Source organism: Augochlora pura, chromosome 1 (assembly GCF_028453695.1).
Source record: "Augochlora pura isolate Apur16 chromosome 1, APUR_v2.2.1, whole genome shotgun sequence".
Classification (NCBI taxonomy): Eukaryota; Metazoa; Arthropoda; class Insecta; order Hymenoptera; family Halictidae; genus Augochlora; species Augochlora pura.
In genome coordinates this window covers 11,518,188-11,542,497 of record NC_135772.1, presented here as the reverse complement: position 1 = coordinate 11,542,497, position 24,310 = coordinate 11,518,188, and the positions used below count along the sequence as shown (strand labels likewise).

Here is a 24,310-nt window from a genome sequence, read left to right as displayed (position 1 = left end):
TCCGAATATCATGCTATGCGTTATAACTTCAACAAATGGCATGCGAGAAATGAATTTTATTTTTCCTATGTAAAATACAAACAGAGTATCAATGACTTCTAACAGTTAATAATGCAGTTATAAATGTAACTTGTCACTGTTAGTCTCTGAAACGCGTCATTCTTTAAATAACTATCACACATTTCTTAAATGTATCGCAAGTTCGCGCATTACTTCCATAAAAGTTTACCGAATTAACAATTTATTTGAACAATTTATTTGCTAACCAAAACAATTCAGAAGAAACAAGAAATAGTTTATTAGACAAAATGATTTTCCTTTCGGCCCAAACAATCATAATTATTAAATGGATTGAACAAATAAGAAGAATTTGTACAATTCAGGCTACCATAAAATAGCGTTATCACGAATAAAAAAATAAATTGGAAAACTCTTGTCGTTTAAATAATAACGTGCCGTTCTGCATGCATTAATTTTTTAAACACGAATGATACATTTGAAGCCGTATTAATAAAACGATTTATACGTTTTACCAGTAAAATTTCGATGGATTTTCGAACGGTTCCTTAATGTCCATAATATATTATTTCTCGTATCGGAACGTTAATTCGCTCCGATTTCGCAATTATCTGTTAGCTATTTAATTAGACCGGTCCTGGGTGGTGCTCTGTATCGCGGATTAGCCCGGGATTAGGAAATTCTAGCAATTATACCGAAAGCGAGTTTCGATAATTTCCTTAGTAAACCAGCCAACTTTGTCGGTAATCCAAGCGGTCCACGACGAGACCAGCGTCCGAAGATCTTCGTGATGGTCCCCCACAAGGACACTTATGGGCCATCATTAATTTAATAGCGAGATGGCTAAATTCCAATATCGGTGGTCCCCTAATAGTCTCCAGATATTTGCGCTGTCCCCGCCTCCATTGGATTCCAGGATGACAAAGTGCATGCTTCTAGCGCGTCGCTGGATAGCGGAATTCGATTTGCGTGTTAAACGCCATTTCAACGTTCAGAATAATGAGCACACAGGATAAATTGATTCGTAACTCAGTTTTGTAATTTATTTTCGGTGTAACGAGTTATCGGGCAAACAATATGAAATATCGCGAATGAATTCCTGACAAAAGTAGTATTGTCGCCGGTGCAACGTATTTATGGTAACAATGAATATAGATTTGCGAAGTCTGACATTGTCCAGTTCCAGGCACCATTGTTGCTATATAAATTACACAGAGAAACAAACATGTTACAACAAATGGCGATCGAAAAAATTGGCAAAAGACGTTTTTTCACGGAATTGTCGTTTTTGTATGTTTACAAGTTTTCTTACAATATTTTAAATCTTTTAACCATAATTCTTGATAAATTAACAATGTATGAATCCGAATTATTAAACAAATAAATGATTGGTTCAATAATTCGTAATACGGCATTCGTTGGGATGAGGGAAAAGTAAATAGAATAATATTATTTTCCGAATTATTCTGAGTCACGCTCTGCGTTATTTATGCGATACCATGCCGTTTAGCGGAGGGCTGATTATAAATTGAAAACATCTCAACGTAAAACAACTTTTTAGCATTATGTTTTGAGTAAATTTAATTATATGAAACAGGGGTGTTTATCTCGAGCGAGTAACGGGATCTAAAAGTAATGTACCTACATACACGTTTCTCTCTGTGAGATGAAATATAAAATTCATGAAATAACGAGGCGCTCAAAGAGTTTCATTCAAATTAATATTTAATTAATCCATATGTCTGTTTTAATTACCATCTGGACATTCCATGAATAATGAAAAGTATTTATTACGAACTCCTGCATTTAATAGATCTCACATTTAACAACTGTTACGCTGTTACAGTTATGCGAAGTCTTTAGAATTTGGTTATTAATTTAAAACAATGCGTGTCTATTATACATCAATTAATTATAATAAGCTTCTGCTCGACCTCGCAAGCGTATAAACTTCCGAGTTAATAATTATGCCATAATAGCAGTTAAAACTTGGTAGATATTCAGCCAGCTTGGAGTCGTCATGTATTATAAAATTTCCAGCATATTTGCTGTAAATATAAACTTCTTTGTTCTCTACTCAAAATTTAACAAACCTCTAAACTTTCCTGAGTTCCTTAGTTCCTAGTTAATTCCAACGTTTCATTAAAACGAGCTTTAATTTGACAAGCTTTTAAAAGATCAGTTAGTTGTGTGCGATCATCAATTTACCCAAAAGGGAAAGACTTTCCGATGCGACAGTTGAAAATAAGTAATTATAAAAAGGAAAATGGAAAAAATTAATCGATAGACTACGAAGAGGACACTTTATATTCTATCATTTTTATCCAAATCAATTATTTTCCTGCACAAATAAATTTTTATTCGATCACATTTTCGTTCGGTAGTGTAGAATAAAATTATATTCGTTAATATTCGCCTCTTCTCTGTCACCCGAATAAAGCATAACCCAACGATGAATGCGGTCCGGTAAAAAGAATAATTAATCTGTGGTGATAGAAATACGAGTCGCGCGTCGTTCGACTGTCGCAACTGGCATTCCACGAGGACGGGTTTCGAATGTCCCGAAATGGAACCGAGCGTTGAAAAATAATCGACGGCAATTATCGCGAGTTTACGTTTCCCGTAACAGCCTAACGACCCGTTTTCCGCGACGGGGCCGCCTTACCAGCGCGTTTCCAAAATGAGAAAAGAAGCCGATGGACCCTGGTCTCCCGCCAACCGAGATAAACAGGGTAGAAGGGCGAGAGAGAGCGCGCGCGCGCGTGTGCCAAAATTTCGCCAGAAAGATGCCCGGAAAAGCGTACGGACAAACAACGCGGAATAGCTAATCCCGCGATAAACGGGTTTGGAGTACCGCCAAGTAGTTTTACGGCTTGAACGTTATCGCGGCACGCTTTCGAAGGGAAAAAGGCCCCGTTTATGCACGGCCAGCCTCGTTACCGCTGTTAAACCGTAAACACCGGCGACGTTTAAAATTGTTACGAATCTCTGATGTGAAATTGCGGCTCGTATCGCGCATTGTAATCCTCGCGAACACGCCTATCATAGCAGTTTTAACCGTTGTTCCGCGGAATTAGTAAATCATTCCGCGAGTTCCGGACATTTCATAGACCGAAACGAGATACAAATTTGGTGAGATCCGCTTTAACACTTCAACTGGCACACCGCTATCTGCGAAAGACGCGCAGAATCGGAACGACTTCTTTAAACGTTTGCCTTATGATGTATTTTACAACAGCGACGATTAGAACTGCTTTGTCATATTTAAAATTATACATATTATGTATGTATTGCGTGTCTATATTTTCTCTAATGGTTCAGCCTTAGCGTCATTCATCGTCACCCTCACCAGGCCCTCAAGACCTACCTCGATCGTTTGACACTTGATGCTATATGCCATTTGTTGATGTTATAGCAACGACAAGGAATACAGGAGCAAGGGTAGCAAATTTAATTACTGTGTAAAAAAGTACGAGAAGATAATTTTAATAATAATAGTAATAATAATAATAATAATAACAAAGTTTTAGTACAAAATGTTTGTATACCTTGCCACTGCATTAAAGGACGAATTGAATTCGAATAATGATTAATGTACAAAGTTTAATGATTTCATAACTACTGGATCGTCTCACAAGGACTGCGATTTCTTTCGCTTTTAACAATTTGAAAAATCGTATCATTTTACTTATGCAACCAAGAAAGTAGTCACGTATATTGAGTGGCAAGTGCATGCACAGTTCGAGCAGAGAACCTACCGGGGACCGAAACCTCATAAATCATCGCGATTTCGTGGCAAATCGCGCATCGAGCTGTTTATACTGCGCGCCGATACGCTTCGAATGTTCCCCAATGTGTTGAATGAAATGTTGAGGGATAAGGAACGCGTGGGCGTAGCGCAGAATGACGATTGACGGATTTTCCTGTTTCCCTCGTCGTTGCTTCTCTTCAGCATGCGCGTAGAGCAGTCGTTGCTCTTGATCTCGTATTTACTCGATTTATCTCCTTCCGCGGGAAGCACTTTACGAGAGGTTACATTGTAACTATTATCTAGTAGAGCTTTCGTGTATCCAAAGTGATAGAAAACCGCAAATGTTCGCGAAAACAAGGTTTGTAATAGAGCAATAGTTTTTTTTATATACGAAATCCGTCGCGAAGTTATAAGTAAAATTTTCGCAGCAATGGACTAAATGGTTAATAAACCTGAGCATGTAAATAAAATCAAAATTTCATTAAGATAATTTAGAAATGTAAACGTCATAGCGAATTCGAGCAACAGCGAAGAACCGAATAAATTATTTTAAGGAAATGCTATCTGTTCTTCTACTCTGTGCAGATACTTTTACTGTCTGCTCCATGTAAATGCAAACTAATTAGCTGCAGACTGGCAAAGTAATCGAGACTAATCAAATCTTGAGAGTTAACAGTTTGGTTAAATATTTGAACAATCAATATCTGCTTAACTATTAAATTGCTTAAACGTTTTATCGTACGAAAGGTGCACAGTTTCGAATCAAATGGAAAATGACCGTATTTGTATTTCATTGTTGAATCTCCTCAAGAAATCCTTGTTTAGTGGAACTGCACCAATCTCGAGTTCTTGTGCTGCGGTATTACTGTTGATTTTCTCTATCTGACGGCCATTATTTAATCGACCATGGCCGAAACCACAAAATCCACGTGACCGCCCCAGTGGACGGCCATAAAGCCCCTGTCCTGCTACATTGTATCGTGTTATTGGCCGATTCTCATTGACATCTTTCGATGACATCAAATTCAATCTAACAGACTGTGAACATGCATCTTCTAAACCCGTGTTAAGTGTGAAACTGAACGTAACAGATCGTCTTTATTGCTATTTTCACTTTCATATTAGTAATGTTAGTGTTCCTTTTAATTATGCGAATTTCGTCACTTTAAAATTCTATTGCTGGTTGCTGCTAATGCGAATTCACGTAATTTTAAATTATATTAAAGGAAATATAACAAGTATACAAATTATACAAATCTTTTTATTTTAAACAACATATAATTGCTACATTGATATTTCAAAACAAATTTTATCATTTTTATCCTTGCTTTAACGATACAAGTTTGTGGCAACCGGCTTCAGAATTTAATTATTTGTGCTGGTACCCAGTATGAGAAACGGAAAAAATGTTCTGGTCGCGAATTTGTTAAACTGTAGATTTTATACGCTAAATTAAAATTGACTCTTCGAATCTTTTAGTAAAGCAATTTTAAAATACCCTACAGATTATAAGAAAATATCACTTATATTGCTTTCTATGATAAGTTGAAATTAAAAGTATTGATTACTTTTGAAGAAAATTGAATTTTTCTATAATACAAATACGAAATATCCATCTTGTAGGTATCGAAGTTTTGATACACTCACTTTAGCAATTAAACGTTGTCTAAAATAATTTTAACATCCTACGATACAAGGTTATGTCTTCTTTTTTCAGAAAATTCTGATTTATGAAATATCAAAATTATTGATGGCTACATTTCCATTATTTATTTACTATTACACTCTATATAATTTTCACCATCTTCGCGGTTTTCCCGCACACGCAATACAAATAATATCAATTTACTTGGACCACACCACATTCAAGTTTTCCTAAACGTAACGCGATACCATCACGTTAGAACTGTTTCGATTTCCTACCAATCAACAGCACTAAGAAAAGCCGAATCTCCGGTGTCTGCTTCTTCAGTCTCTATACAATGGAACCGCCGTTGTATGAATGGTTTCTGACATCGACGCCTGTTATGTGATCGTTGTCTAGTATGAATGCTCTTTTATGTGAACATTCCATTATAAAGAGTCAGTCTTTTAACTCTTTCACCTTATTTCTTCTTCTAAACCACATATTGCAAAACAAAATTTTTTAAACAAAAGTTGTTTTACGTAAAGGGCAATACACACAGCTACAATTAAATTTGTTGCTATTTTTCTTCACGATACCGTATGAAATTTATTTAACTAAATTTCTTCCATAGTTTCGTCGAAATTGAAGAGAAAGAAAAAAAGTTTAATAAAAATTGAATAGTCAAGAAACAGAAAAGACTAACAAGGAGTAGCAGAATATGCTACTAAGATCATAAAAATGTAAATTTAAAGTGCTACCAAGAGCTGGATTGACCTCGAGAGATCGACAAAGAGGAAAGAAAATGGCAACCGTTTATCCAACAATAATTGTTTCTTTGCATGAAATTAAATTGTAGAACGATAGTTATATTATTATATAATTTGTATTAAATAAATTAGTTATATAGTTATTTTATAATAAGTAATAATTGGCACCAATTAATGCTGATAAATAAATAATATCGAACAAAAATCAACAGAGAGTAAACTAACAAACAAAAGTCAACAATTTACCTTTCTTCTTTATTAATCTTTCAAGGTCAGGTCTTGGTAGCACTTCTAATTTACATTTTTGCGATCTCCGTAGCATATAGTGATAGTAGAGACATTTACCGGAGACAAAGACGGAATTTCCAAACAAAAGGTCGACCGCGACAAAAGACCGACCACGGAGACGCTCTGCTTCGCGACATATGAAAGAAAAAAAATACCGAGCATGCGACGCGAGAGTTCACGTGTTCGCTCGTGCACGTATTCGGACCACGAAGCGTTAAAATTGTGCACGGTGGTCTTTTATCACGGCCGACGGGTCGCCGGGACGCGGGAAGCGTTATCTTTGGCAAACCGTCATCGTACCTGGCGGAACGCGCAATGTTTTGGACGAACGGCCACCAAAATTGCTGGCTGTCACGCTTCTCTCACTTTTTTTTCTACCCTTGCCCGCGCATGTTTCGCCCCACGCGGTCTGCACTCATATCCGTTTCTCTTTTTCAATCCACCGGGACTCCCTTTTTTCCATCTCGTTTCGCCCTCGCATAATCACTATCGTTTGGCTTTATTACCTTCGTCCTCACTCTTTAATCCGAATTTACAATGAAGAGTTCCTACCGATATATTTCAACCGCACGAAAAAGGAATAAAATATGTTTATCTTGCAGCGTCGTTACGATCCTCCCTTAAATATAATAGCATTACATTATCACTGTACCCACTATGTATTATATTATGATCATAGCCTTCATTTTCACATATTTATTATATAATTTTCGTATATTTTATATATTTAATCCACCGTCGTCCTTCAGGGGTCTTTACTGAAATTTTTAATCGAATGAACAATTATTAACAAAATGTTCAATATTCTCATTTAAATGTTGAAATTATACTTTGTTGTTATACGTTTTTACAATTTATTGAATCGCATTTTTGTCAACGTTTTTACTTCTTTATTTATTCCATGCGTTCATTACAAAATACACAGTATTGTGATTTTAGTCGGATTTATGGATTACCATCAATATTTCATTCAAATTATTAATGTACATACAATTAATACGAAGCATGGTGATATAAAATCTACTAACACAATTGTTGTATTATCTGAAATAATACAATTTATGTTCCGCAGCAAATCTTTACATTACTACTTTCTTTAATTAATGTCCTACATTCTAACGTGTTTATTATACTATAATTTATCCAAGGATACAAAAGAAACACTTCAAGATGCCAAAAGTTTATTAAAAAAACATCCTCCTTAAAATTGCATGTTAATACGAGCAAAGTGCGCCAAAGTGTGTCGTTAAATAATGAAAATGTAGCTCCCATAAGCGGCTCGCGAGAAGCCAAGGCGAGATTTCTGACAGTCTAACTAAGTTTCAGTCCTCTAATGGGGCAATTCGACACGATCCTAAATCTTGAATCGTAATATTACGGTTATTCCGAGCAGCTTAATTGAACCGAATCAGAAGTAATTGCCGCGAGCTGGCGGTAACTACGGGGGAACAAGATTGCAGCAATCGTTTTATGAATTCGCAACTGCCAATTAAAATTCTTTGAAAAAGAAGATTGAAAACTCAAAGAAGACTATTTCCAAGGCTAATTATCACTTGGGTCCTTATAATCAACGACTTCAACCTGGCACGGGTTACTACTGAATCTAACGAATGAATGCAATTTTCGAGAAATCCAAGAATTTCAGTGACGATCTATATCTACTATTTATTGATAATAAAAGATCGAGTGATTTTTCGTGCATAATAATATTAAGGAATTCTGAACATTGTTGCGTTCAGATAAACGAATCCACCGCAACTGATATTTTAAAAAATTTTAATTTTCTGTCACGTAGAAAAATATCTAGAACCTTATTATAAATGCAGATGTACAGCGCGTGTGGAAAATGGTAATGCAATTGAAACACGAATGATTTTACGCGAGAAGATACGTACAAAATTTCGAACAGAATTCTTTTTACACGGGATTTTGTTTTCGAAGTAGCTGAATTTGAAAATTCATTGAGCACTCCGGTTATTTGAATAAGAATCATCCGGCGCGTCTGTCCATGACTTTCTGGTTCTACTTCTAGTGAATATTAATGCAGCCGGGTCTGACAAATTTTCAAACTCGATTATCTCGAAAGCTTCACGACGGTTTTACGTTTAAAAAAAAAGACCAATTGCCGTACCTTCAATATTTAATTATTCCTACTTCTAATATCTACTAAATTTCTCTACTTACAATTTTTATTTTTAAATAAAAGTGCTTACCGATGAAAATTTGCAAATCTTCTCATTCGACTAGCTAAGTCTCGTTTTTTAACTTTTTATCTGAGCCTGTAATAAAAATTTATAAAATGCCTTTCTTAATTCTCGACTACGTATTTTTGTATATGCTAATCAGTGTTGCTTTCAGATAACGTTGCGTATCAGAAATTAGTGACAGCCATAATATTGGTATTATTAGATTCTCCATCGCCAACCGAATATTTTCTTCATTCAGCTTTTTCCCCAACAAATCTGACCACGATTCTTTCAACGCTGGAGTCGGGTGGTGCACGCGGCGCACGCGAAATTCACCTGAATCAATCTATGCCGCCAACAATTGAATTTGCGCAGCGTACATACGAAGAGACAAATGAAACAAACCCGGCGTTAAATGCTGGTGCACAATGAACATCGCTAGTCGACTTTTAATTACCGGCTTAATTGCAATCGTTCGCTTCGCGGCGAGCTACGCCCTCAGATTCATGGAATATGATTACATGGGAAAGCGCGTGCAAATGAGATTTTCTCCCCTTAGCTTAGATTGAAAAACACAGAGTGGACGGTGCACACGGGCGCGAGCCAGTCGTAAGTGTTACCCCCTGCTTCGTTTAAACGCGAGCATCACAAAGACACTCTAGGGATGGAATTGCACGACGAAGAGCCCTCGACGATTTCCACGTTAATTACGTGGCCGCGTATAAACCGTGGGATATTAACGTTGTTGCCTCGCTTGCTTTCGCCTCGCTAATCGCAGATAAGCGAGCACTTTCGTTAACAAATATTCGACATAGTCGATAAGTGATTTCGTGCCTTGTCCAGACTATTGGGAACATCTGTTATTCTAATCGAAACTTATCTTCGCGTGATCGATGTCTGACCATTGCGAGGATTTTCTACTTACAGTGCACCGCTTTAATATTTAATTGAGAAATTTTTACTCCGTATCTTTACTTTGTTGAATGAATTTATAATTTTTCAATAAGTCAGAACAGTTATTTTAGATTCTACAAACATAAGTTTTATTTACATAATTTGTATAGTTTTATTGTTAATTGATATTAAGTGCTTCATTTTGACGTCGCAAAAATATTCGGATATTCAATACGCTTTGTAGTTTATAAGTGTAAGTAACTGTTCGGACTTATTAAAAAACTATAAATTCATTAACTTAACAAACAATAAAGATAAAATAAAAACAGTAAAGATACGGAGTAAAAATTTCACAATTACAATGGTGTCCGAATATTAATGCGGCCCACTGTACATATCGATGGAGATGGTTCGAACCAGAGACTGATACCGGTATACGAAATTCCAATATTATACCGGTATTTTCACCGATGTCATACTGGTACGGGAAAATACTAATATGTTTCGACCTATATTCAGGAACTCGTACCGGTATGATAAAAGAAGATTGCGAAGGCGCCGCCGCGATTATCGGTCACGCCGTTACGCTGCAACCAATTACTGTAATATTGTAACCAATCCTGGGGCTCGTACCGGTATTATATCGATAAACATTTCGGTATTTTTCACCAGTATGAACGTCATATTCCATTATTGAAGCCAATTTACCAAACGGCAATTACGTCAGAACAATATGGAAATAAACATGTGGTAATAATGTTTGTAGAAATAAATATACTGGTATGATATTCGTGGAAACAAATCTACCGATATAATACGCAAGTCTCGAAATATTTCGGTTTCCAGTCTCTGCTTCGAACATTATGCTCGAAAAATTTATTTTTGCCTTCAAACGCATATAAGGTTATCGATATATCTTCAAATGCAATTTTCATTAACTGACAATTAGAAGTTTGAAAAATCGTTGAATTACGAGCTCTTTCATTGGTAGATGATCGACAAATCTGATAACTGATTTCTTTGTATGTCATCCGAACACTTATCACTTTTATTCGGTTTTATATTACAACTATTATGAGAACTTTCTGTTTGCTAAAACAGTACAATTGTTTCCAGCTAGAAATATTTTCAAAAGTCTAGCACGATTACTCTGTATATCCGCGATTGTACCATTGTATCTACTTTCTTTAATGCACGCAGGAGTCCGATGGTTTATCGTCGGAAGAGTGTGTACAGTAGCATGTAAAAGTTATCGGCGTGATAGATTCTTCACTTTACATTCCGTAAACGATATCTCGACAATCGTTTAGTAATAACTAGACAATATATCTTTACGCGAAATAAAATTATTATTTACCTCGATTGCAATAAAAAGAAGTCGTATAAAAATGGATTCTCTATGTTAAATAATTTAGCAAAATTAATTTAGTAGTAGATAGTATTTACTAACATGTTTGCATTGAAGCAGAGTAAAATTAGTTTAAAATATTATTCCAGTAAACAAATAATCAGTAAATAAGAGTTTATTTAATAATTTTGTACTAGATATTTCCTAACATTGTTCAGGCGTTATATGTGAAACACAGTGAAGAATACAACTAACCGAAAACTTTTGCAAACGATTGTACACGTACAATCCGTGGAGGATATTTCAGCATCGGCATTCTCCGCTTCTAAATTTTTGATATTTCTAGTCGTGCGAGCGTATAGAAAAAGCTTAGGAACGTTATCGAACTTCTTTTTCGATGAGCATTCCGGGATTCCATTTCCTCTCCGATCGAGCCACTTGTTGAACTCGCATAGTCAGCGATTGAATTCAAATTGCTCGGGAATTATAGATCGGACCATTGTCGTTAACTGTATAGCGCTCCCTTGTGCACTGCAGAGAACATATTCACATCGGTTTAATTCCTCGGAATCCTTGAACTATTTTTCGATCGATCTCGAGGATCGCAGTTATCCTTATATAATAATGATTAAAGTAATATTAAATATTACTTTAATCATTTGTCGGCAACATGAAATTGGAGACATTAACTGTGTTAGAAATTGATCGAGTTCTTAAATATTTTATTCATTGGTCAACGAAGATATAAGTGAAGTATTCTTATATAATTGATTATATTATATTAGCTATATATAACTTATATAATTATAAAATTTGTAATCATCCAAAAACCAACGAAAAACCGAGTAATTTTTCGCTGCACTTTTAACAAAAATTAACTTTGAAAAATTTTAAAACTCTGGAAACTGCGTTTTTCTCAGTGCGTACGGCCAAACTTTGTTTTTTAACTGTAAAAAGTTTTACGAAGCAAAAGTGCATCCAAGTGTTCCCATTCTCGTTCACTTTGGCATGCCCTTTTTATCGTAATTCATTTCACATAATTTTTAACATTTTTACGAAAAAATTCAGGAGATATATTTCGATATGTAAAAAATGCTTCACAATACTGAAAATAAGATTTCTCAAAATTTATTTGCATTGTACATTGAATATTTCCTCTTCCATATGTAATATTTGTATTCTAAAACTATATCATTATTTATAAATATTACTAAAGTAATAATTTTATTAAATGTTTCGCGTTAATAAGATAAAAACTCATAATTAGTTTTTAATTGATTGTTAAATTTACATTGATTTTATTATCTTCTTTCATTTTATAAAAAATCAGAAAATTAGGCGTAAATATGTGAGTTTAATCAGAAAATATTTTTTAATACTTTTGGGTGGTTTCTGTTCCATAATGCGCGGTCGAGGTAACGCTCAAAACTTTATCACTCGGAGCGAACGCGTGCATCCGAATCGTTACTGTAACGTGAAAAGGCGAGACGGCGGCGAAGGGAATAGTTTGCGGCGCGTGCATCTACACTGCACCGTGAAGAAAAATAATAATAATAGTGATAGTAATAATAATAATAATAATACCCTGCCCATTTCTTCCGTTTCGCCGAGAAATTCAGGGGAATTGCATGTAATTTTCGACGCGGAATATATTTCACCGGTACGTGTAAGAAACGAAAAAAACGGAGGATGAATGCTGCGAATCCTGTTTCCTTCCAACTACGATCTTGCATGAGTTGTTGCGGCAAAAACAAGGGAAACAACCGCGCCTACTGAAATTTCATTACACTATTTTTATTTAGTCCGCGCACTGGAAAATACTTCGTTAGATTTGGAAGAAGCTTTTCCGTGATTGCAAAACCTTGTTAGCAGCCATCGCAAAGATTTGTGTTCCTCGCATATGCGGACATTGAGCGATTTATTGTTCAACGCTTTTAAAATATAAATTAAGTAAACTGTGTGAGGCAAAGTGACGAACGGAATATATGAAACGTGTACGTAAAGTTATAGGAGAAACTACAATTTAGCGTGTACACAGAGTGTTTTGCTTCTTTTCGCTGCTTTAAAAATTTTCTTAACTTTGTTGATGCAGGAGAATCTGAATAAAATTGTTAATAGTAGGAAAATTTGTCATAAAATATAAAAAGTATAAAGAGAAAACGACGATGATTATTATTAATTTTCGTAAACCGTTCAAATTTAATTTTATCACATCATGCGGCAGAAATAAAAATACGTCAAACCTCCCTTACATTACCTGAGGTGATTTTTTTTATCGAACCTTTTAGAGCATGGAGTGAGAAAGAAATCGACCAGGCTTTTAACCTTTGACGTTCAAGAGATATATTTTACAAAGGCTGGTAAGAACAATAGAGTATCGTAAGAGAATTAGTTTAATAATTTTCTGGCGTTTGTTTTTCTTCTTCGAAAGAATTTGACGCCGATATTAATGAATATGTTTATTTGTTCAAACTTGCTATTTCCGATTTCCTTTAAACTTAAACCGTTTGAACAATTTCTGCACTATTCTTTCTCTCTTCCTGTATTTCCAAGTTCCACTTCATAAATGAATGTACAAATTGTTATCACTTTTTACAGTGAATTTATCTCTGTATATAAAAGTTAGGATATGAAAACTTATTGAAAATGCAAAATGAATCAATTATTAGGCTGGGGTATAAGTCCGTAGCGTTTTTATATTTTCCTTTATTTTACAACGATTTGTTGCAGTTTGACAAAGTGTATAACATTCATTCGATAGAGCTGTTTCTGCTCTACAAAACTGTGTCAATAGTTATAACAATAAATTAATCCATTATCTATTATTTATTATTTATTATTTTTTTGATTACGTGAAAATAATAAATAAATAAAGGAATAATGTAATTTCCGCCCTTGCAAACGTCAAGGAATGTTTCTTTTCCCCAAGCCCTTGTCATTTGCAAGCGGACAGCTCGAATGGTTATGAATTATTATTATTTACTCTATGATCCTTTATGAATTTACGCTGCCAGTTATCCGTGGTACCGTCTGGCACTAGTCAAAGCGTCGGCCGAATGAGAAGTCGTAAGATCGAATTAAGGGGGAGGAGGGTGTCACAACGCGATCGCTACCGAAAACCGTCAATAGTCATTGCCGTGCGAACTACTGTCGCGATTAAACCTGTCGATCCTGTGAGTCGAATAGTGAGTCGCGCTGGTTGATTTGTTACAGTTTTCTTTGTGAGGTGGCTCAGTAGCATTTTCGCGAACTGCGACTTCTCGTGTCACCGTCTTATCTTTTCCTTGTAACCGATAACGAGGCGCTTCTCGCACATTACCGATACCGCGTTTCATCAGAAACCGCGAAGGGGTTTTCGTGTAGTTAATTTAGTAATGCGCAATCAACGTACTCTCTTGTCGTCGCATCAGAGGGATTTGGCATTAGAATTCTATCTCTTGCGTAAGCGGATCAGTTTTCCGATCATAAAATTCCTCGGTACTCGATAAAGTTTTAAAACGTTTAAACTGAACGCGAGTCCATTTGCGGATGGATCTACAATTGCGTCTGGAGACCCGGAAGACGTAGTTAAAGGCAACACGTTTTTCTCGCTCAGAGTAAGAGACAGGAGGCTAATGGCAATTAAGTGACCATGCCAGAGTACTTCGGGTAATCCGGTTGGCCGAGTCCAGTTATTGTCCTTTTAATCCGACGCTTACGCCGTCAGAACGCAACGAGCATTCGTTGCTGGGAACGAAAGAGAGAGAGAGAGAGAGAGAGCGGGCGAGAGAGGTTATCCGTGGTAAGGGCAGCCGGGATCCAAGTCCGCGTTTTAACTGGAACAGAAGCCGTCTATTACTTTATAAACTCGCGCCACAATGTCTCGACCAGTGTTTTCATGACCACGGGAACCCGCATTCGCGACTTACCCGTACTAACCGGTCGCGGAGACACCGCCGCAATGGTATTAATCGATCCAATTTGTAAGCGGTTCGGTACCGATTAATTTTCCACACTCCGGTAAAAAATTGTTGCGATCGCTAAACCGAGCGCGAATTTTCATCTCGCAGAAATCAATACCGTACCATTTCTTCTTATGAATATGCATCCTCGGTATTTCGTTTCGAATTAATAATCGCGACGGCACTGTTTATTTGACGTTTGCCACAACCGTGGGTTTGAAATGATCCCGCGAATGGACGCGTGTAATTGTTCCGCGGATATGCTGCTTTACATGAATATTGATAGAGCAGTGGCTATTCATATTGTTGCAGTCACGGAACAGACACCGTGTTTCTTTGTTCTTGCGATGGATAATATAGTCTGCAATATTGCTGAATGCACACTTCCAACTTGCGTATATTAATTTTTCGCTAAAATAATTTAATCGTCTATTGTGTGTGCAATATATTTCTTAATGGATCTTATATTTATTCCTTAGCTACTAATATTCCCGGTTATTATCAAATATAAAAAATTACGAGTAACAATCTTCAAATTTGTTGCAGAAAACCATCAACGTATTAAAAATTTATTACAGCCATTTTATAGTCCCCTTCGCTTCGTACAATTGTTGAATATAAAATTTCTCAATATTTTTAAAAATAACAATGATATTCATTATCTGAGTAATTGTTCCATATTGTATATTTTTTCTTGTAGAAAACAAGACGTTAAATGATATGGATGTCTGTCAAGTTTGATAAAAAATCTGTCATATTTATATTGTATAATCTACACGCATATTATTATACAAACTGTATTAGGTACATACGCATGAAATATCGAATTTTGTCTATCAATTTGTTTATCAGTTTTCTTTTAACATCTTGAAAGAACTTGCAAAGACTGATCTATATCAAATATCGTGAGATCGTCTAATTTAAAAATACAACAGATATTCAATAGTAAAAAACATAGAAATTCAATATTCGGGCGCCGACTCACAAAGAAAATCGTGAATATCGACGGCGGCGTCAGCGTGTTAAGGTATGTCTTGTTTTTATTTTAAAAAACGATATTTCGTATGTACCAATCCTATAATACAATTCTGAAGTTTTAAATTTTGAAAGGGTTTGTCCCTCATATCCCGAACGCTTGCAACGGATACGTGGGCGACGGGGTGGAAAAGCTACTAGAAGTGAACGACCGACAACACAGTTTATGAGTCTGTCCCTCGGTTCCTCATCCGCCTTCCCTCGAAGCTCTCGAGACAGGAAATTTTCCGACGGTTCGACGTCGCGATGATTGAAATCCTTTGGAAATGCCTAGCACCTCTCGATGTCGATAGGTTACCAATTTTAATCACGGCCGAGGATTCTTGGTAACTTCTTTGTTCCATACTAATTAAGGAATTTTCTTCAAATTGCCGACCAATCGTAAAACGGCGAAACTTTTCCGATGGTCGGGTCACGATCGGTGCTAACCTCCAATCTTAGCTGAAGTAGAATAAAAGCGAACTACCCCTTCCGACGTATTCGTCGACGAACCAGAAAAATTCTACGAGACCGAAATAGATTATTTAATGTCAAAGAAATTTAGAGTTATTACTCTTTGATCATTTAAGTTCGCAGATTCTAACCTATACCGTAATGAATATATGATAATTCAAATGTATTTCTTGGCATGTGCATACATAATTAGATACAATTGAATGGCATGGTGAGTCCATGTTTACCTTTTGAATTCGTTTTTTAAATAAAACACTTAATTTTGTACAATTTTTGGAAATGTATATTTCGTTCAGATATTTGGACTCTAACAATAAGTATACAACACAATATCGGACACATGTCTTGCTTTGGATTTCTTGCAGCACTAGATTCGATTTTTGTAATTTGCATTTATTTGTGTATACATGTAAAAATTTACATATATATTATTATATATATTATTACATATATATATATAGATTACATATATATTTACATACATGTAAATTTCATGAACTTGGCGGTCAATTGATGTTCCCAAATATAAGATAATGCGGCCATCAAACCTTTTATGCTATACTTCCATTGTGTCGCTCGGAGCGTAACACGTGTCACCATCCTGTTGGGACCACATGTCTACAAAATGAACGTCATCGATTTCGTGTCGAGAAAGTCAGTCAACACGCGCCTAGTCGCACTAATGTCGATAACATTTAGTACGCACACAGATATAGGCACGTGTCAAATTACAGTCGCATTAACTTGATAACATATTAATACGATTAGTATGTATTATCTTTAGAAATCACGTGGTTAGGCCGTTATTTCAAATTTATCTAAAGATCATAGTATGCTGGATCATTCAATTCATATATCATTTTTCATGAAATATATTAGTACTACCTTTTCCGATTTTCATAAAATTATTACAGAAACAGTTAAAAATTATCTTTTGACCCCTTTGGTAAATCCACTGTCAATGTTGTTGCGAAAGTATTGTTTGAAATATTTTTTCCCCAATATTTTCAGCCAGAAAATTATGAGGACTGGTAGTAGTTATTATATGATCACCGAGTATATCCACGCAAGAAAATTGAATCTTGAGATGTACATCTCTATCGGAGCCTCGCGGTTTTCAAAACTGCGTCGTAAATGGACGTGCACGAGAGTGTATACGCGCCGATCGAACGCCAAATGCCGGGGTCATGAAAGTTCTAGATCACCTAAGGATCGCGCTGTTCGAGTTTCGCGCGTGCTTCAGGTATTTCAAAATCGATCGTGCTCGTATTTATGAGGGCTTCGCAATTTTATAGCCGACGCTTATGCAACCCCCATGAATCTCTCCGCAGGTGCGTTACACCGGAAGACTGGACCACCCCACGTGGCCGCGCTAAACCGAGCACGACAAATAAAATATTCGTTTCGTTGATGTTTCTAATTTTCTTTTTCGGTCACGCTCCATCAGTCTCTCCTCCGCGCACCGCATTACACGGAAAATAAAGAGGAATTAGTGACCCCTTGACTGCCGGCAATAAAATTGAATGTTAAATAGTTTTACGGGATTATACGATAAATTAGAGAGCCCAATGGGTATCTCGGAATTTTTATCGGAATTTTAAACAACGTGGAATGCTGGAAAATGGTTTTTACTTTTAAGTTTAACTTTGAAGTGTGAACAAATAATTCGGTCATCCTTTCATGGGTGATATGTTAACGTTAATGTTAATAGAACGAATTTCAAAAAGAAGATTACAAATTTTACGATTTACGTAAGATAACCATTAAAAAGGATACTTACATATACTACTTACACAAATCAAGTATGAGGTTAGAATAACTCCATGACAGCTCTTCTGACTGGAGAGAAATTATTATAAAACTTCACTATAATATAATTATATTTTCACAGCACGGAAATATGGCGTTTTATAGAACATCTGTAATTATACAATCGCTAGAAACGATCAGACAATTTTTATTTCTCGTATTGTCTTTACTTATTCGTTTTGTTTCTAGACTTTCATAACAGAAAAATTAAATAGTATTTTGACTTAAAAGAAATTAGAAATATTCACATTTAGTAGATCTTTCCATGAAATCTTTATCACTAGTCTGACTCTTATTATACTGCAAGAGGTTAAATACGTTTTTGAAGAAGGAAGAATTATGAGCGACATAAGCATCAAAGAATATTCTTTTTAATCAGCGGGACCTGTTACCGTAGTCATCTTTGCAGTTAAATCTCTTTTATCCTCTGCCCGGAGATCCCACATTACGACACTTTTGTTCTTCTACCTCAACGTTACCTTTCTTTATCACTAGGGCGTAACACTGCCAATATTAAAAGGTAAATTTCATTGGACGCACAGCTTTGCCCACGCATTGCCGAGTGAGAGTGCGCTGATAAAAAGAAGTCGATTTGATCGGACGGCAACCGTAAAGGGAAACGGCAACAAGCGCGAGAGCTTGGTGGGCAGAAGAAATCGTGGGAATAAGTGGATCATCATCGCCTCGTAATCTGGAGGCTGGAACCTCTCGCGGAAACGGCTCGTAATACTTTTACAACCGACGATGTTCGTCCGCCTGGATTTTATTACAGCTGTAAAGAAGTTCGAGTGTCCGACTGCATCTCGCCCGCGTCTCACCAAAACTTCTTCCGACAACGATGCGCATCCATCACCGGAATACTTAATTAACGTTTTCCTCGTCGTTTCTTGCACAATGTGCCACCAATGAATCTCGGCGAATTGCAGTCGTGAATGATCGTTACGTTCTCGCCCGCAGCCCCCAAAACGAGGCGCGCGTAAGAAAATCGTGCGGTTGCGGATATTTTACTGTCCCCTGAAAATTAAATCGCGAGATTTTCGGCGCCCGTATCTTGTGCATCGTCTCTGAATAATTACGAGACCGAAGTTGAAGTTACAAAACAGTATGCATCTGTTTTTTTTCGGCAAATATTAACCCATTGCCGTACTTTAACGAGTCAGACTCGTGATGGAGATTTTTAGTAATAAGCAGTTAGGTATGAATGTTTATCCGTTCCTTTAAGTAGGAATTAAAGTTTATTCTCTTGTCAATAATATTTAAACATTGAAATAGATGTAAGCAAACAATAAATATTACATTCCTTTTTCTTCTAAGAAATTAATGCGATCGTAAGAATTCTAATCATAGTAACTGCAAAGAAAATGGTACGGTAAGGGGTTAATTTAATATTGAGCAAAGTGAGACGATTTAATTAATATCATAATTTTAAGGCTGTTCGCCAGCTTTCTTCTCTTTAATTTGAGTAAAACTTTTCCATGTTTTAAAATTATATGAACAAGTGGGAAATTTATATGATAGAAATATTTATGTTATAGAAAGAATTCTGAAAGAAAACTTTAAGGATGTAGCCATGAACAAGGAAAATTGGAAACCCATGATTCAAATTTATGAATTATTTTAATCAATTAATGTCTATACCTGTTGCACGTCATGTCGTTAGCTTGGCTGACCTATGCTCGATGTTTCTACTTACAATGGCGCATATGTAGCCTGTTATAAGAAAATACTTTCTGTAGAATTCGAATTGGTTTGTATTAAATTCAAAATAGTATATTAAAAAACACATAGCATCGAGATTTAGGCTTCGATAGAGTGAGTAGAAATATTCTGTAAAGATCAAACACATAATTGTCACTTGAATAGAAATTATTCTTTCAGCGATGGGATCAAGCACATAGTTAGTAAAATTAATGCTTAATCCTTAAGAATTATGGCAAATCTAGACGTTTGTTACGAATAATGTATATTAGCATAATTTTCTAATGTGATATTAACGAATCATTATAATGTAACATTTTTATCTTTTTTTTCATATACGAAAATTATTCATTCTGTTCAATTCGGAGACCTGCTTTGGGTCTTCTGTTTCAGAAGTCAAAATAAAAGTATAAGTAAGGTTAGCTTATGTATTAGACTTCACTTAGAATTATTTTCATGACTACATATTGAACTTGACACAATTATCATTGTTTTTAAGACAAAAATATACCAGAGTAAGAACCAAGATTTTGTTCACAAAATGGTCACTCCTCCCTGCGGAAATAGGCGGCTCGATTGGACGAAGTTCCACAAAAATTCTCCAAGCGATCGAACAGAATCTAACGACGAGTTCCAATCCGGCAGACAAGTTCGAAAAAATCTTTTCACGATCGTTGAATCATAATTGGACATTTGCATCTCGGCCGGTAGCCCTGGTTGGTGGAAAACTTGGCACGCAGGCGCCGGAGAGATTAAAAAGTCCCTTGGCCCGGAGCAACCCTACTTGTTTCTGAAATTTATGCATCCCACGAAACTCCGGGCCGGCAAGTTACCGCCGCGGCCCGATGCGAGCTTCGTCATCTCGCACGTCCTCAAAATATTTTCGCGAGACCGAAGAAAGCGCGGATCAAGTCTGGCCGACTTCCGCTCGGACTTCCGAGCTTCCAAAGCCGACAACCGGTCGTAACGACTTCCGGGCCCGACACAGACCGAGCGATAACGACTTTTTAAGTGGGAAAACTTTTAACGCGCCTTTGGGAGCCTCCCATCCCTGCGCACCATATTATGCTTATACACTAGGGATGAATAGCTATTCCGGAGTTATGGTCGCTTCATGGGAACTTGGTGTATTGACCGACATTTCACGATCTAGGACCATCTTCGAACTATTTCAGCTTCTTCGTGAAAGGTATAGGACCTTGAAATGCATTCAGTCTATTGACGCATACGTATACTCGATCGGAAAAGCTTGCGCACACCATCTGAAAACAAACTTTATCGAATTCCCATCAAACGACTTCAATCTTTTTTGGCATGTTACAAGAACTTTCACACTGCGTTGATTAGCATTTATTTATCCTTAATATTTTCCTTAATAGGGCCAGACAATTTTTGTTTCTTTAATTATCTTTATGCGCTTTCATTTCCAGACTTTGATAACGAAAGAATTTATTTTTATTTCGATGTAGTGGAAATCAATAATATTAACATTTATTAGGTCCTGCGTGAAATCTGTATCACTAGTCTGACTCGTTATTATAGTGCCACGGGTTAATAGACGCTGAGTGATTATAAATATTAGAATTTGTTAAAATGACCAAAATACTTTAAGAAATTATGTTTTTTAACTTTATATCCGAGCTTGTCTTTTCTCGTAAATGCTACAAAAGTGAAACGATTTCGAACATATTGAAAAATTTTGTTCAGTAAATAAATCGTATCTACCTGAACCTGACTGAAAATTGAAGATTTATCACTGCAATGTGCCTCTTCAACTTTATATATTTACTACTTAGTATGTCTCATTAAGCTTTTAATGAAACGTGTACTATCATCTTTACGGCAATAAAAGATACATGAGAACTTTACACGACCGAACTTGTTCAACATTTCTCTTGCATAAGAAAGTCTCCCACAAAGTTTCAAAAGGCATTGTTTAGCAACGTTTGAATTCCTAGTGTACTCGAAAAGAAACTATCGGTCTTTACAAAAGACCGTGGAAAAGTTCCTTCAGCAATAGAAACAGAGCACTCACTTGATCGTATCTCTTTCCAGGTGGAAATGAAGGGGATTTCCGGTCCAATCGAATTCAAAGAAGGACGCAGGATTCAATTCAAGCTGGACCTGTTGAAGCTGAAACAACACTCGCTCGTCAAGGTATGCTCATAACCAAAAGTAAGGAAATTCGTTTATTTGTTCCGTTCTTAATTATTACTTATCCCATTGTTAAGTTGTGCCTCGTGTTAACCTAAGCACAAAAAAATTATTAATTCCGTTACAGTTTCTTAAAGCACGTTGTTCCACTGTAACAATGTTTTACACATAACGTAGTTCGAAAGATATGCAGGAAAACGGCAGCTTAGCTACTTTTGAGAGGTGTTCTTACCTCGAAGAATCGAATTACGATCCGAACAAAGATTTGCCTAACACTTCTTTCAAGGTCCCCTACGAACCTAAAAAGTTTCGACGTAATCAGAATTTTCGGATTATCAATTACACGTATTTTATCCAAAGATAGTTTCGAAATTCGGTCCACAGCCGGATTGGCAGCGTCGTCTTCGCCGAAGGTAAGACTAAAGGAACGTCCACACGTTGATAGGGTTGTGCAATATTTTCTCTCCAGCATTTCCTGATTGTAAAATGCACACGTGCCACAGTACTAGACGCTCTAACACTTTGACGTTGACAGCCGCGGTAAATAAAAAAATGCCCACTTCCGTTAACACAGAGGATTGCGTAGGTGGGTGAATGGCGTCCAGGTGTCGGCGTAAACGTGACGGACACCGCGGCTTTCTTTGAACCGGGCACCGCGAACGTCACTCTGCTCGTGATCACGATCCTGGTGAGTATCTCTTGAAACTTTTGCTAGTTAGTTGAAAACAAAAAAAAACAAAAGAAAAGAAAGAAAACCGTCTAATCCGACGAAACGAGTGTGACACGACGTGAAAACTACGCTGCGACTGCTGTTCCTCGGCGACCCGTGGCGTCGACGCTCGAGTGGATCGTGGAAACAGCAGCTCCGCGATTTTTTCCTCGGGCTCGCATGCACGATCAACGCCCGATGCACGGTAGCCTTTAACGATAGTACGTGCGCGAAGACGAAGCAACGGCGGGGAAGAATTTAACGAACTCTGAAATAGTGACGACACGGTATCGGCGCGATCGAACACGATCGGAAACGTTCGCGAGCGAGCGAGCGAGCGAGCGGGGGCCGTGTTGAATGTACAGTTCGAGCAGTTTCAGGCACAACCGAGACTGATAATGCCTCAGCGACGAGGACGCCCTCGGTCCGAGAGATCGGCACGGAGATTCTCGAGGCCTCGATGCCCAGGGCGTTTGCGATCACAAGCAAGTTATTTATAGGTACCGGCGCGCAGTAACAAACAGCGATTGCCACCACGCTGCGGAATCTCGTACTTTATGTCCGGTATCCGTTATACGTAACGCGCCATTCCGGCCGGGAATAGAAGTTAAAGAGGCATAAAACTTCACCGTATTCTACGGGATGACCGACTGCCTCGTGGCATTGTCGACCGAACGAGTCTCCTTTGTCCGCTCTGATAGAGCAACCCGACCCGACGAATCAGTCGTTCCTTGGCTATAGTCGGAACCGTATTAACTGGTCGGTCAAGGTCACTCCGAACAGCCGTCGACCGACGTTTCCAATTTACCCGAGAAATTGGAACGCGTCCCCTTACGATTCCGAAACATTGCGGAACCACGTAATACTCAATTTCTTTTCACGAGTTTACGAATTAGGAAAGAGCTTTATAGAACATCAGATTTTCTACATTTTCTTGCAGCTGTCAGCACTAAATATGAAATATGTAATTACTAGACTGCGAATCTAATCACCTCAATAGATTAAAAACAACGCATTGACATTATAAAATATTTTAAATGTTTTTTAAATGTTTTATTAAGGTATTCTAAATTGTAGCTATCCAATTTTTCCATGAACGCATACAATCCGCAGTCTAGTAATTACATTTCGTTCGACGAAACAATTAGCAACGAATTAATCCCGGCTAATAAAGTAACCTCGCCAGACTTGCTTAATACTGTTTCGACTATAGTTACTAGGTGTAAGTACCCGAAATTATGGACATGAATAAAATTGAAAAAACGTGAAAATCACGAAATTATTGAACTTGAAATTCTAAGGATTTCTGAATTGGGCATTTGAATGGACATTTGTATTTAAACTGATCTATGATTGTATTTGAATACTTGTTATATTGTGTCAAATTTTTTTAAAATGTTACGTAAAATGTGACACAGTAAATAACATTCGATTTAAAAAAATGCTGGATGATTTTTTAGTCACCTTGAATATGAATGAATATTTTTTTTATCATATTTTGCGTCGCAAGTTCGAGATTTCGACTCGAGCTACAACGAGATTTTTGATAGGAGTATTCAATGCAACAATCATAGGATTTATTTGCAAAACGATTATCGAAAGAACATCGACGATTCTCCCGTTTTATGAAAT

General features: G+C 36.8%; 1 protein-coding gene across 1 annotated transcript in view; it reads left to right on the top strand.

The window, feature by feature from the left end:
• The window catches only part of LOC144467996 (glutamate receptor ionotropic, kainate 2), a 211,558-nt gene that overhangs the window by 144,499 nt on the left and 42,749 nt on the right, over nucleotides 1-24,310 (top strand). Inside the window, exons 9-10 of the mRNA XM_078177070.1 lie at nucleotides 21,871-21,972; nucleotides 22,556-22,657. Of these exons, the coding sequence (XP_078033196.1) occupies nucleotides 21,871-21,972; nucleotides 22,556-22,657 (204 nt within the window). The remainder of the gene's footprint in view (nucleotides 1-21,870; nucleotides 21,973-22,555; nucleotides 22,658-24,310) is intronic.